Source organism: Anopheles arabiensis, chromosome 2 (assembly GCF_016920715.1).
Source record: "Anopheles arabiensis isolate DONGOLA chromosome 2, AaraD3, whole genome shotgun sequence".
Lineage (NCBI taxonomy): Eukaryota > Metazoa > Arthropoda > Insecta > Diptera > Culicidae > Anopheles > Anopheles arabiensis.
This window is the reverse complement of record NC_053517.1, coordinates 36,983,858-36,998,881: the sequence shown is the minus strand read 5'-3', so window position 1 is coordinate 36,998,881 and position 15,024 is coordinate 36,983,858. Positions and strand designations below refer to the sequence as shown.

Below are 15,024 nucleotides of genomic sequence, written 5' to 3'. Positions count from 1 at the left end.
TGAGTGGAAAAGTTATTTTTTCCTCTCTTATATATATACCTTTTTGTAATATTATTCCTCGGCTACCTATTACGGTAGCATGTATGCTTTCTACCTACCTATCTATTTTATGGTACAAGATTTATTTACTGCTACCCCTACTCTTACACCGCTTGCTTTGTGGTGTGGCGATTTCACCACTACACCCATACAATGCCACAGAGCGACTGCAAACAAACGGCTGTCAAACTTCCGCTCTCTCCGGCGCACAGTTGCAGAACGTAAACAAACATCCACATTACTTTCTTGGTACTTGCCGCGCAATGAAGGACAGCCGGAAGCGTCGGAAATCAAGACGCGATAGTACGTCTTCATCCTCATCCTCAAGCCGAGATAGTAGCGCCAGTTCCACCAGCGGCACCAGCGATAGTGACTCCTCCAGCACCAGCAGCTCCAGCCGGAGCAGTAGCGTCGAGCGAAAGCGCCGGAAAAAGGAGCTGAAGAAAAAGCTAGCCAAGCAACAGAAGAAGGAAGCGAAAGCCAAAAAGAAGGCACTGCGCAAGGAAAAGAAAGCCAGAAGGAAGCAGGAAAAGTTGGAGAGCAAGCTCGCGAAACGAAAACTAAAAGAAGAGCGGAAAAGCCGCAGAAAGCAGGAAAATCACTCGAAAGATGGGGACATCCCGAATAGCAGTAGTAGTAGGACGGCACCACCATTGGCAGGGAAAGACCAGGGAAGCGGCCCATCAGTGTTGGCCTCGGATCCGTCGCTGGACTGTGGCATTCCGCTCGATCTAATGAATCGGAAAGCGATGGCACCGGAAACGCGCGAAGAGTATGAGGCACGGCAGTCGATTCTGCGACGTGTGGTCGATCCGGAAACAGGCCGAACGCGACTGATCAAGGGTGACGGGGAAATCATCGAGGAGTGTGTGAGTCGCGACCGGCACAAGGAGATCAACCGGCAGGCAACGGCAGGTGATGGGGCAGAGTTTCAGCGCAAAACACTCGGACGCAATGTGCGCTAAGAGCACACAGTCAATGCTACCAAAATAAACAACAATATTTGCAAACCAAAAAGAAAAAAAATCGTTTAAAAAACAAGTTTACTGTGATTTGTTGCGCGTTTTCTGTCATTTTCCAGCTCACTTCCGTTTTGACATTTTGGCAACAGGCGAAGGTGTGCGTGCGCTTTTTGCAGCAAATCGTCACGCACACGTACACACAGGCTTAGACGGACGGATTGAGACGACGTCTTCTGTCACAGGTGAAAGAAAAGATGCTGCGTGAACCAACACAGCGGCAGCGTCGCGAAAAATGCAGACCTAAAGTGTAGCTCAAGATTGAACCGTTCAAGGACGATGGACGAAGGATCATTATTTGTGTTAGCTTTCGTAATTTGAGAGTAAGCCTGTCGTCTGTGCGTGTGTGTGCTCTCTGTGCTTGTTATTCGTCCTCCTGTTTCGTGTTGCTACGGTTCGGCGGCTCAGGTAATCCCTGCTTTGCATCAACGTGCTTTCTCGACCCGAGCCCTGCGGACAGTTATTGATTGCCGGCCTGGCCTTCTTCAGGTAGCGAAAGGAGGCGCATAGTCCGCATCAATCGCCGCCAGTGGCGTCTTGCACCGACGATGTTCGATTGATTTCAGCGTACACATAATCATTCCCGTTTGGTTCCTTTAGCCGTAAACAATAGTATCTGTCCTGTCGTTTGTTTTGCTTCAACGTCACATCGCCGACGGTAAAAAACAAACGAACATGGAGCCAGAGCAAGAGCCCGAACCGATCGGAGAAGATGATCCAGTGGATGTGTAAGTGACCCAACACAACACTTTATGTATCTTATTTTAATACATTTTTCACCTCGTTTCAGTCCGAACTCGAATCCCGAGACATACTGCCGGTTTTGCTTCTCGGAGAACGAAGTAGAGCCACTGTTTGCTGCGAATGGCACGCAGGCCAGTGCCGAACTGCTGCAACGCATCCAGGAGTGCATCGGCATCAAGCTGACACGGAAGGAATACTGCCCCAGCGCCATTTGCTGGTCGTGTACGCTCACGCTGGAGGAGTTCCAATGCTTTCGCAAACGTTGCTTGAAATTCGACACACTGGTGCGGCGCTTGCTGCCGACGGTGAAATCGGAACCGAGCCATCGCACTGCCACACCGACGAATGCGGGGCAGAAGGTGAAAAAAATTACCAGCAAGCAGCAGCCGGCGGCAAATGTGGCCGATTCGGAGAAAAACAATGGTGGGCCGTCGACTGCGTTGAAGTTCAAATGCCAGTTTTGTCCGCGCAGCTTCAAGCACCGAATGTATTTGGATCAGCATCTCTGGAAGCATCGGGACCGGATCGCGGCGGATGCAGTCTCCACCGCCGGCGCGGGCACTAAAAAAATTCCTCACGTAAATGGAAACGGCAGCTCAGCGGTAAAGATTAAATCGGAACAAGCTGCGCAACAGAAATCCGCTGAGCAGAAAGCTCCTCCTGCTGCAGCTGCTCCCGCTGGTGGTGGTGCTACCGATCGGCCAATTAGCTGTGAATACTGTCCCCGCAAGTTTACCCGCCGGATGTACTACATGCAGCATCTTCGCCGGCACAAACCGGACGAGCGGCTGTTCCGCTGCCGGCATTGCCCGCGCAGCTTCACGTCGCAGCTGCGACGTACCGGGCACGAGCGAAAGATACACGGCCAGCTGAGCAACCCAAAGTCGGAGCAAAAGGACACCTTCTCCTGTCCGAAGTGTTCGCGCGTGTTTAAGCACCGGTCGTCGTTGCGGATGCATATGCTGAACCACGACGGACAGCTGCCGTACGGGTGCGACATTTGCAACTGTCGCTTTTACAGCGTCAGCTATCTGGCTCTGCACAAGAAGCGCTACCATGGCCCGAACGCGGCCCGGTCCATGACGAACGGTACCTCCATTCCGTGCCATTACTGTTCGCGCTGGTTTTTGCGCGAGTGTGACCGGTCGAGCCACATCAAGCAGATGCACGCGGACATGCACGCGAGCAAAGAGTCAGCGGCCGGGTTTAACCAACTGCTCGAAGACTGCCCCCCGGCAGACAGTGAGGGACTGACCGATCCGGAAATGTTGCCGCCAAACGTGCACGAGCCGATGATGGTGATCAAGGAGGAGGAACCGGACGGGCACGAAGCGGCGGCTTCTAATTCGGTAGCGAACAATCCGGACACGCTGCAGTTCTACTGCTACTCCTGTGCCATGCCGTTCGACACGGAGGACATGTTCTCGGAGCATCTGGACGATCAGCATCCGTTCGGGGGCGAACAGCTGATGGATCAGCTGCAGTCGGCTTCCCCGTTCGGGGAGCAACAGCAGCAGGACCAAGATGCGAACGTGTTCAAATGTCCGTACTGTCCGAAAACGTTCACGCGCAAATGGAGTTTGACGCAGCACTTGCCGACGCACATCGCGAAGAAAGGATACCAGTGCGAATACTGTCCTGCGATCTTTACGCGCAACGAGTACTTGCGCACGCACCGGAAGCGCAAACATCCGAATCTGCCAGAGACGGGCGCGCACAAATGCAGCTACTGTCCGCGCATGTTCAACATGGTGCGATACAAAAAGGTGCACGAACGGATCGCACACATCAAGAAGGGAGACATCCTGCCGGAAGGGGACGACACGGAGAGCAGTGAGGTGGCGGCAATCAACAGTTTGCAGGTTGAGAAGCAGCTGGACGAAAGTAGCAACAGCCTGGCACCGGAGCTACCTTCCCGTGCGTCGGACAGTTTCGATCAAGCGTCCAACGACGCGCCCAGTGTCGCTTCCGTGCAGAACTACGCCGATCTGGAAGCATCCTCGCGGCTCGCCGTTGTGCTGGAACGGTTGCCGGCGCATGAGCTGGAACAGTACCGTTGGCAGCTGGAGCACTACGCAAGTATGCCACCAGTCATCGAAATCAAGCGGGAACTGTTGGATCCCCAGTATGGTGATATCGAGGGCGAGGGCGAGGGCTTCAATGACAACGCTGTTTATGATGGTAATAATTACGACGATGAGCAGGTGGAGGAGGAAGATGCTGCTAGCAACGACGCGGAGGATTCGTTTCAGCCGGACCAATCGAACGATTCGGGAAAGCAGTTGCTGAAGCGAAAGCGTACCAAGTTTGGCATCACGCTTCATCCCTGTCCGCACTGCTCGAAACTGTTCAAAACCCGCACAGCGCTCCGGCTGCACGCGCTTTACCACAGTGGCGATCTGCCGCACCGGTGTGACGAGTGTGGCGTACAGTTTATGCGCTACAACCAGCTCGTGTATCACACGAACCGGTACCATGGGGCGAACAGCGCTACGATGGCAGCCCGGTACAGCTGCGACTACTGTCCGCGCATTTTCCTGCGCAAGCAGGACCGCACCACGCACCAGCTGATGGTGCACGCGCGCGATCAGGCGAATGCGATCGATAAATCGCCGGCGCTCACAATCGCGAAGAAAACGAAACGCAAAGATTACGTGTGTCGCGTGTGCGATGCGGAGTTCGAGAAGTATCGGCGGTGTGTTCGGCACATCACACTCATCCACGCGGGCTCGGATGGTGAACCGGAGTGTCGACCGATCAAGCTGTGCCACTGCAGCATCTGCAGCGGCATCTACAAGAAGCGCGACGACTGGCACGAGCATCTGAACGACCATCCGAGCGTGCGGCCGCACCACTGCGAGCAGTGCATCCGGAGGCGCAGGAAAGCGTCCAGCCGGAAGCAGGTGCACCGCTGCTCCTACTGCCCGAAAGCGTTCGAGCACAAGCCGAACCTGGCGTCGCATCTGCGCATACACAAGCAGCAGCTGCGGTTCCCGTGCAGCGAGTGCGGCGTAATGTATGACCGGTATCGCGATCTGCTGACGCACCAGAGCCGCTACCATCCGGAGAATCAAGACGATTCGGTTGCGCGTGAGCCGCTGCCAAAGTGCAACTTTTGTCCGCGTGTGTTCACCCGGCAGCGGGATGTCAAGTATCACCAGGAGCAGGTACATGCGGATCAAGTGATACCTGCTGGCGACGCGGAAGCTACTAACGAACCGGAGGAGGATGAAGAACCGGACGAGCAGCAGGAAAATGAGGGTGATGGTTTGATGACATTCGGGTTTGGGCCGGAGATGTTTCCCGAGCCCGACGTGCAAGAGGACCCGGTGTTTAATGCAGCTGACCTGCCGATCAAATCGGAACCGGATCCCGATCCTCCGTCACCAAGCAGTAATATGATGATTGATTGAGTTAATTTATTCCCCAGCTGTCGCAAATGTTTTCGTAAAGTGCTGTGTGACGAAAGGCCCCACAATGCATCACAACTATGTAGATTTACATTTGAATGTAGTGTTCATCTTTCTTTTTTTTATCAAACAGTTTGACTTTGCGCAATGCAATTGTATGATTTCGAGAAGGTAAAAGGGACGATTTTTGCTACGTACACATTACAACGCGGCATTTAAATAAAGACTTGCAGTAATCATTATCGAGTAACATTACATACCTCTGCTTGGTTAGGTTCGAATCAATTAATCTAAAACTATGTCGACTTACGTGTGTTTGCGTTGGATATTATTAGCATATAAAGCAATAAAAGTAACACAAAGAGACGATGAACTTATTTTTTGTTGGCGCCTGCAATGGAATTGGGGATGTGCATCAAATTTAACAGTAAACATCAGATGGAATCAACATTTAGCGGGTAGTTTGAGTAGGATTGTTCACTTAACAAACAGTTTTTGGGGTTATAATACTTAGGAGGTAAGCTTACCACAACTGAAGAGTTCGGTGAATTTAAAGCGAAATTTAGCACATAAATAACGCACAATTTGGAATTGGGACAACAGCTCGTGCAATTGTTTACGTTTTCTCTGCTACGTGTAATTTTACCTTAAGCTATCAGCTGTCAACTCAATCGGTATGCAGCTGCGGACACACTTTAGGAAACCACGGCGCATTAAAAACTCATCGTAATAATTATTCTAAAGTGTTTAATCGTCTGCTTAAATGGCGAAACTGTTTAAACATTTAAGCTATGTATAAGTAAAACGAACAAAGCCGTGCAATAGGCTATTAAGTTGAATCGTGTTTTCGCTTCCACCCAGCATTTATTTACCGCTGTCAAAAGGTTAGCTTCTTGTGGCCACGGCTTCATGTCAAGAACAGAAGGTGGACCGCGATAGTGTGTAGTCGGGGAACGTAAAAACATTTGTGGCATGGAAAAGTTGTAGAACGTTGCGAATGGTAACAAATTTCACCGTAGTTTGTGCAATCCCTCTTTGCCCGATACCTAACTGCATACCTTTACACCGGTTCCGGTGCTCCTGCGTGTTGTTCTATCTCCTCAGTTGGATGGTGTTGTTGTTTGATTAGAAGAGGACTAAGAGGTCCGTGGCGGCACCGTTCGCCACTTGCTTCTTCCGGTCGGATGTCGGAACTGGTGTACAGCTTCGGATGATTATTCGACTGTTCGCCGTGTGTATGTCGAAGTGTCGTTTGAGCTGTGCGTAGACAGGTTAGCGTTTTCCCCCCCTCCTCGACCCAATCGTAGCGGTGACGTTGGCCGAACTGGGATGTGATAGCAGGGCAACGATTGGCTCTTACTGCGCTGTAAACATCGAAACATACATTCGTCGTCACGGTCAAACCGCGGACCGAGAGCTACAGTGGAACGTTCTCCCTTTCCGGAACCGAACCTTCTTCCTGCTGGCAAACCGTTCTTTGTCCTGCGCGGTAAATCTGTTGGCTGTGAAAAAATAGTGAACCCGACTTATTTTGACAGTGGCATCGTAACGCAGCGAGCAGCGATGGATGTGGCCAAGCTGTTTGACGATCTCGAGTCCAACAATCTGGACCGGGTAGACGAAGTGAAGCGCAAGTTTCAGGAAATATTTTCATCCAGTAAGTATGCCAATTCGTAGTAGGGGTTTTTAAGGTAATTTTCACAATGTACAATTGAAACAAAACTGCAATTTCCAGGTTGCCCCTGGTCTAATCAAATATGTTCTTCTTCCGTTGTACATCTATCTTACATTTGTATTGTTTCATTTTAGCAAAAGAATCCTGGCTTGCGTGCAACATGATGGAGTACTTCGCCCACACCTCCTCGATAAGGATCGTGGAAATACTGGTCAAGGTACAACAGCCCCACGATAAGCACATATTCGACCGACTGTCCGAGTGGATTCGGAGCGGTACGTCCAAAACGCTAGCACTCACCCTGTTCGGGCATATCATCCAGAAACGGCCACTCTGGCTGTATAAGGTGGGCAACCACCAGCTGGTAAAGGAGGTGCTGAAGCTATCCAAGGTGGAGAAAGACATTACCTCGCTGATCAATGCGGTCCTGTGCATCATCGATCTGCTGCCCGTGATCCCGCTGGCGATGGGGAGCTTCGTGCAGGATCTGTTCGACGTGTTCAACTACCTTGCCACGTGGAACCAGAACGAGTCGCACCTGCCCGAGTACCAGCTGATCCATCTGCAGTTCGGGCTGTACGAGCTGTTCACCCGGCTGTACGGCATGTATCCGTGCAATTTTGTGGCCTTCCTCAAGCAGGAGTACTCGTCGACCGGGCGGCAGGCCGTGTTTCAGCACACGATCAAACCGCTGCTGGACACGGTGAAGATACACCCGCGGCTGGTGCTGTGCGACCGGGACAGCGAGACGAGCCAGCAGCGCTGGAAAAACATGGAACCGCACGACGTGGTGAACGAGTGTGCCCGAATGTCGCTCGAGTATCCGGAGCCGCAGCCGCTGGAAAGCACCCAGGCGCAGCTGCTGGCAGTGAACGGGCCCGGGGGCAACGAGTGTCCCTGCTACATGACACCGATAAAACCGTACGAATACACGGCCGGCGGTGGTACGGATGCGTTCGAATTCCCGTGGAAAGCTAACGTGAACTTTTTCAACACGCTCTCGCTCGACCAGCAGCTGTGCACGATAGCGGCACAGAACTCGATCTGGTCGCCCAACAGCACGCTTATGCAGCCAACGCCTCCGCCCACCACTGGCACCGTTCCGCACACCCCGATTCCTACGCCCAGCTATACGATCCCTACCGTGCCGGTTCCACAACCACCGGCAGCGGATGGAGCTTCGCCGCCGGAAGCAGCGGTCGAAGCCACGCCCGAGACAACACCGATGAAGGATACGAAACCGGCGGCCAGCAGTAGGCCCTACCCCACGTCCGTGAAACCCCAGACGGCCCGTGCCATCTGGACGCCGTCGCAACCGGCATCGCCGATCAAGAAGGACGTGGGCCAGTCCCACTTCAACTACGAGTATCCGCTCGCGGTGGTCACCTCCAAAAAGCTCCTGCAGGTCGTTAGCGATCGCAACCAGTCGCTGCTGCATCTTTCCGACACGGGCACTACCACGACCACGACCACGATGACAACGGTCGCTTCTGCCACGTCGACCACGAGCAACAGCGTGCCGTCCAGTCCACTGCCGATCGATCAGCAGACGATGGTGGGTCCGACCGCTCCCGGCACGCGCAACGAGTCGCCCATGGTGCAGATCCAGCCGGCCCAATCACGCCCCGGCGATTTGAGTCAGGAGGACCAGGAGGTGAACGACATCAACAGTCCCCATATGCACCATTCGCAGTCACTGCCGGTCGGTACGGCCGTTCCGATTCGTGATCTGTGTGCGGACGAGGATCAGGACCAGGGCGAGGGGTCGCCCTGTTCCGCCGGTGGACTGCACTTTAAAAACTCACAGTCCGTCATCAACTATACGCGCAAACGGCTGCACAGCCACTGTTTGGTGGATTCGTCTGATCCGTACTACAGCACCGGCACGTCACCGGCGGACACGAGCGGGAACTACCTCCGCAATGGGGCTACCATGGCGACGCAGCTCGTCTCGCTTGGGTCGCGTGGTGGTGGTGGTGGTGGCGGCAGTGTAATCGGTCCTGGCCAGCAGCTGCAAATCCCAGAACCGTTGGCCATTTACGGCCGTCAACAGGTGGCCGAGCAGGAGCAACACCACCACTACCACCATCAGTGTCACCATCACATCCATCTGCATCAACAGCATCATCAACACCATCATCATCACGTTGTTGGAGGTGCGGGCGCGGGGTCGTTGTTTGCAGGGCACCAGCAGCAGCGCCGCCATTCGTTGCCAGATCTGAAGCACTTTGCGCTGAAGGTGAATCCGAAGCTGCTGCTCGACTCGGTTTCGATCGTGAAACAGCGGCAGCTGGGCCAGCAGCCGAATCGGGCGGGTGAAACGGCCAACGGCGCTGGCAACAACAGTGCATCGTCCTCGGAAGGTGTCGGCAGCAACGCAGACAGTAGCCCATCGGAGGAGGAAGCCATCTCGGCGGCGACGCACTTTCACAGCAAGCAGGAACAACGCTCCAGTGAGCAGCTCGCACGCAACCAGGAACTTTTCCGCCAGCTGCGCAACAATCTAACGACCGTCGTCACACCGATCAGTCATCTGCAGCACCACCGTGGACATCACCACCCTCACCAGCAGCAGCAGCAGCTGCGGCTCCAGGGGGAATCGTTCAGTGTTACCCGATCGCGACTCGATCACCAGGCCAGCAGTGCAGGAACGGCGATCGTGCCGGTTCCGCCACATGCGACCATCTCGACCGCGACGCAAACAATCATTAGCTGGCCGCAGCCTTACGAGCAGATATTTTACGGCATCCTGCAGGAAGAGCTGCGCTTCAAGAACAGCATTTCCCAGATGCAGCACGAACAGCAGGTGCAGAAAAGTGGCCGACTCGATCCGTACGCGCTGCTGGACCAGTACATAGAAACGTGTGCGAAAACGCGCGCTACGCAGGCGGAGAATGGCAACCGGGCGAACCTGCCCGAATCGTACTATCAGGACCACATCCGGCTGTTGCATCTGCAGCTGCAGTACGAACGCCATCGGCGGGAGATACACGCCGAGCGCAACCGGCGGCTGCTGGGCAAGAGCCGCAAAATTCGCGCGCTGGAACAGAACAACGAAGCGCTGAAGGATCAGGTGGCCCGGTTGACGCGGGAGATCGCCTCCCTGAATGCGGAGCTCAGTACGGTACGCCGTAAAACGAACGCCGAGCTTACGGAGGTGTCGCGAGAGTGTGTACGCTGGAAGGAAACGCTCCACCAGGAGCAGGAACTCTGCAAAGAGCGGCAGCTGAAGATCGAGGCGCTGCAGGTGGTGATCAAGGACGAGACGGCCCAGCGCCGGGAGGTGAATCTGCAGCTGGAGAACGCACAGGGCGAGCTGTTCGATTTGCGGAACGAGCTGCGCAAAGCGGTCGGCAAGGCGGACTTGGGGCAGCAGTACCGCGAAGAGCTGACCCGTTTGCAGTCGGAGCTGCTGATGATGGGCGAGGTGCAGTTGCGCTTTAAGGAAAAGCTGGCGGAGCTGGAGCGGTTGCGCGCGCGGGAAGCAGAAATTGCACTCATGAAAGCGAACTATCACGAGGAATGGAAAGGTGCGACCAAACCGGAACCGGGGTGTGCATCCGTTCAGTGAATTAACTCTTCTCTCGCCCCCTTTCAAACAGAGCTTAAATTTGCACTGCAGCAAAAATCGGCCCAGCTCGATACGGCCAAGGAACGGCAGGCCGAACTGGAACAGCAGCTGATCAAACGGGAGGAAACTATTACGCACCAGAAACGGACGCTGAAAACGGTGAAGGAAGAAAATCAGGAAAAGTTTAAGGTAAGAGCTATTACCGTTCAACGGGCAAGGAGCTGGCAGAGTGTAGAGAGGATTGTGTGTTCTTATCGCTCTTTATCTAGGCCCTGGAAAACAAATACGAAGCACAAAAGGCAATCATAATCCGCATGGAGGACCAAATCGAAGAGCTGCGCGTCCAGAGTTGCGTTGCGAAATCTCCCGACTCTGATCGGACTGGTAAGAGTGTCTCGCTTTATCACACTGCTATAAACAAACAATCCCTTAAATTCCCTTGAATATGATCATACCAACCGCTCCTTCCTTTCCAGATGCGGTCGGATCGCTCGATCACACATCACCGCTGTCGATCTCGCTGGCGTCCAGCGAGGGTATTCCGGAAATTCGCAACCTATCCGCCCTTGTTGCACAGAATTCGGCCGGTCTGGGGACACAGCTGGGCGGTGGTGGACACAGCAGTACGTTGCCCGGTATGGGAAACAGCAGCACCGGCGGTACCATCGAGCTCGATTCCAATCTTCCGACGCCGACCACGGCCGGTCTGTATCAGCAGGGCCAAGGCGGTGGAACGTTGCCCGATCCATAACAGCATTGCTGTGAGCAATGGTCTATCGTCACCACCGCGTTGACTGATGGTGCAAAGCGCAGTGAAGGATGTATTTCGATGCCGCTTACGAGAGTCGAGCCTTTGGGTGTTTGCGTGTGTGTGTGTATGTGTTATGCTCGCCGTATGTGCCCGCAGCAATGTTATCACTTGTTACTACTGTTGGCTTCCAGTTTGGTTTGTGTTTTGTTTGTTATTGTTTCCCCCCGTCACAAATCGAACTTTGCTTTTTTTCTGTTCGGCTTTTCGGTTGAAATGTGATTGCAGACGGTTATTGCCCTTCCCTGACAAACCGTCGTATACGGCCATACGTCCTTTTTTTTTGCCTTTTTCCAATTCTCCTTTCAGTAGTGTTCCAATGATGCAATTGGTGGTTTTAGTTGCATGATTGAAAATGCGCTACAAAAAAAAACTTCCTTATGAACCACACCACACAATCTGGTGGGAGCGTGCGACGTGTGAAGTGTCTTGAGCAGTCGTTAGATAGGATAGGAAGAGATAAAAACATACACCCCACACCCCCCACTACTATTACTGTTTGCACACGAAACCACGGAAACTGCAGCTACTAAAACTTACGCCTCGTCGGATAACCGCTCGGTACGTCGTAATAAATATCTATATTTTCATACGCCAAAGTAAAATCGAACACGAAAACGTGTAAAATACAAAGAAGCGATGGGCGAACGGGAGGGGAGGCGCTTCGAAGGCTCGGGGGCGGTTTGTGAGGAAGGGAGTTTGAGTAATCATTGCGCTAGATATGTATATTATGAAATAAGCGGAACTACACAGAACGACACCCATTTATGGCGACTGTATGGCATTTACGCGGCCAATAACCGGTGCGATCCACACCGATCCAGACCCACACACACACACACACACTGATGTGAGACTGTGCAGGGCTTTGCATGATGAGAGCCAGAAAGCGCCCTCCCCCGCCCCAATTGTGAGACTGGACTGTAATTTGAATTCTCGAACACCGAAAACACCGTTGTTAGATACATTAAAGGAGAAGAAAGCGAACCACGAAATCGTTCTCGGCACACCATCACCACCAAACGCATACAAATGCTAAGGATGTTGTACTGAAGCAGATTAGCCCTTACTGTGTTGCGGTTATGTGTATATGTGTGTGTGTGTAGATGAGATGCCTGATAACGCGAAGATAATAAAGGAAACAAATTACCTAATTCTAGCAGGCCGTACTTGATTGAGTGTATTTTTGTTTGTTCTTATAACGGGTTTCATAAGCCCAAAACCACCAATATTTGTGATCGATTAAATTGGGTTCTGATGACGAACGATCTCGCGCAATATGTTGCAACTTGCTGGAAGTATGTACCAGCAAAGCAAGAAAAAAAAACATCGACCTCAAAAACCACATTCCCGAGACAACAGAATGTAAAACCGCAACCAGCAGCAGTAGCAGCAACAGCAGCAACAAACAAGGGAAAATCTCGATGTTGGGTGCATCTCTTGCATTGCGGCGGAATGTGTATCAGCCCGCCAAAGAATGCGGCCCCGCGGGATGGAGACAGTTCGATGAACCGTGTGCCAACTTTCCCACCAACTTGCTGTCCGAAATCACCTGACACGGTACGCCCAATTTTGTATCCTGCGGGACGTGTGTGTGTGTCTGTGTTGTTCACATCGAATATGGAAGTGGAAAGCGGCGAACGAGAACCAATCAAAACACAAGTACGGACCACTGCCAGTACGGAAGCAGTGTGCAGCGATCGTTTCGTGCTGCCAGATCTCGATCAGCACCGGTAATGGATTTGAAAGTGTTAAAACAAAGTTAACTGCGTGTAAGGGCAAGGGCCCCCTGAGGACCAAAAAAGAAAATTGACTCACACAATGGATCAATTTATGAAGGCAGCGGTTCTTCATCAACATTCTGCAAAATGCCCAAATTTAAGATTAACTTTATTTTCGCACACTCACTCAGTACGCTGTCAGATGGACAATTCATTCGCAGTCAAACACAAAAAAGGCTTTAACATCAACAAATACCCCTCAACAACGCTCATTGGTCTAAGAAACACTGGCTTGTTTTGCTCTTCGTATTTCTGTAACACCATTGCCCCATCTCTCCCACCGCAAAACTGCTACGAACTGTTTTGAACGACTTTGTTTTTGCCGGAAATTCCGCACATTCTTGTCCGCTCAATAAATCCTCAACAGACTACCGGGAGCGGTCATAAAAGAGTAGTCACTCGACTGCCATTCGCAAACGATCGCTCACTACTTCCAAACTGCTCGACGAAGCAAGTGTGGAAACATAAAAGAGGTCGATGAATGGTTTGCGAAGAAAACGAGAGTAATGAAGCCTGATAGTCCTTTTTTTAATTTAAAAGGACATAAATAATATTGGGTGTAGTGTTTTGCGAAGTATTGCCCTTTACTTTCGCAATATTTATAGCGCTATTATGTTTTAGTTGAAATGTTATACGTTGATATGATTGCTTCATTTACCCAATTGAGTAACCCAAACTGTTGCCTCATGCACCCGGCCTTGTTTCTTCGTTTGAGCCTACGGACCATTCTCTACACAGGTTTGCAACACTCCTAAAACCTAATTTCAGTACATTTCTCGCCGGAAGGCAAACAGTTAGCCGTGCAAGCAGCAGCAACGCATCAGCTCGGAAACGAGCGCTTGTTAAGAACTTATGGTTTATATCAATCAAACGATAGCTATTTACCGGCCTCGTCATCGAGTGGAAGCCGTTGCACTCGCTCCGAAAGGGGGCCCCGTCCCCTAACAACAGCTCCACATAATCGACATTATGTGTGTCGGTTGGACATTAAGGTACATGCGGATAATAATACTGCTGGCCGCGTCGTCAACCCTCTCGGCTCGGTTACACTCTCGGCCATTATCTAACAGCACCATTAGCACGCGGTGCCAAATGATAATGGTTTGCATGATTTGATAAATCGAGTCGAGCATCTTAAGTACCATAATTTGTACGGTAATTAAATTAAAACAACCTTCTCAACACGGTCCACTGCTCGCACACATACACAGAGACACACCCACTGTTTGCCGATCGGCAGATACGATACGATCGCACCGACCCGCTTGTCCGACCGATCTGATAAGAAGGGAGATCAATGTGCAAGACATCTTGTAAGGCTCCTTTTTGAGCGATCAAACAGTGCTTGATCAAACTGTATGTAGTTTCTAGGCGAGAAGGAATAAATAAATGAATTTAATGCAATGGTTTTGTTGCGATAAAATAAAACCATTTTAACTTATTGTTTATAAAATGATGTTTTTACCTACACTCACCTATTGAAGTGTTGGTACAATGTTGGTACGCACTGTACTGTTTGTACCATCATCTGCACTAAACACCTTGCCGAAGTACTGTGCAATGCAAGTGTTTACTTTGATAGCACAAACGCACGGAAGGTATGCTGTGGGCCAAGCAGGCCATGCTACCATCCTATCACACTATCAGGCAGTAAATCCGGTTACGTCAAAGGGAGTTCACTTCGGCCAACCTTTCGATGGCGCTTGCCACCCGATAGACCTTGAACAGGTCCGGCTACTCCCCGGACGCAGGGCGCGCACTTTGCATAATGCGCTACCTTGCTTCATTCGCTCCAGTGTTCCGGGCTGTTTATGCAGCTGCACGCCCCACTGCATCCATGATGGGTGCACGCTGCACACTCGGTACGGTTGCCATCATCCTCCCTTTTTACGACCTGCCATTCTAAACAACCATGTGCAGTGGCCGAGTGCCATCTTATCAGTGTCACCATCGGGTGCAGGTTATAGGTTCCGGTGT

At 51.9% G+C, this 15,024-nt stretch overlaps 3 protein-coding genes across 3 annotated transcripts; all 3 read left to right on the top strand.

The window, feature by feature from the left end:
• The first annotated feature begins 172 nt into the window (after positions 1–172).
• Positions 173–1,724, top strand: LOC120908712 (ADP-ribosylation factor-like protein 6-interacting protein 4). The gene has a single exon (XM_040320000.1). The coding sequence runs from the start codon at positions 303–305 to the stop codon at positions 1,002–1,004; it is 702 nt and encodes a 233-aa protein (XP_040175934.1). The 5' UTR covers positions 173–302; the 3' UTR covers positions 1,005–1,724.
• On the top strand, positions 1,678–5,589 carry LOC120908707 (zinc finger protein Xfin-like). Its single transcript, XM_040319995.1, has 2 exons — positions 1,678–1,786; positions 1,849–5,589. The coding sequence occupies exons 1-2, from the start codon at positions 1,734–1,736 to the stop codon at positions 5,213–5,215; spliced, it is 3,420 nt and encodes a 1,139-aa protein (XP_040175929.1). The 5' UTR covers positions 1,678–1,733; the 3' UTR covers positions 5,216–5,589.
• A 498-nt stretch (positions 5,590–6,087) lies between these two features.
• LOC120893363 (hamartin) lies at positions 6,088–12,440 on the top strand. The gene is made up of 6 exons (XM_040295187.1): positions 6,088–6,212; positions 6,317–6,869; positions 7,022–10,417; positions 10,490–10,647; positions 10,728–10,842; positions 10,935–12,440. The coding sequence occupies exons 2-6, from the start codon at positions 6,776–6,778 to the stop codon at positions 11,207–11,209; spliced, it is 4,038 nt and encodes a 1,345-aa protein (XP_040151121.1). The 5' UTR covers positions 6,088–6,212; positions 6,317–6,775; the 3' UTR covers positions 11,210–12,440.
• Positions 12,441–15,024: the final 2,584 nt, after the last annotated feature.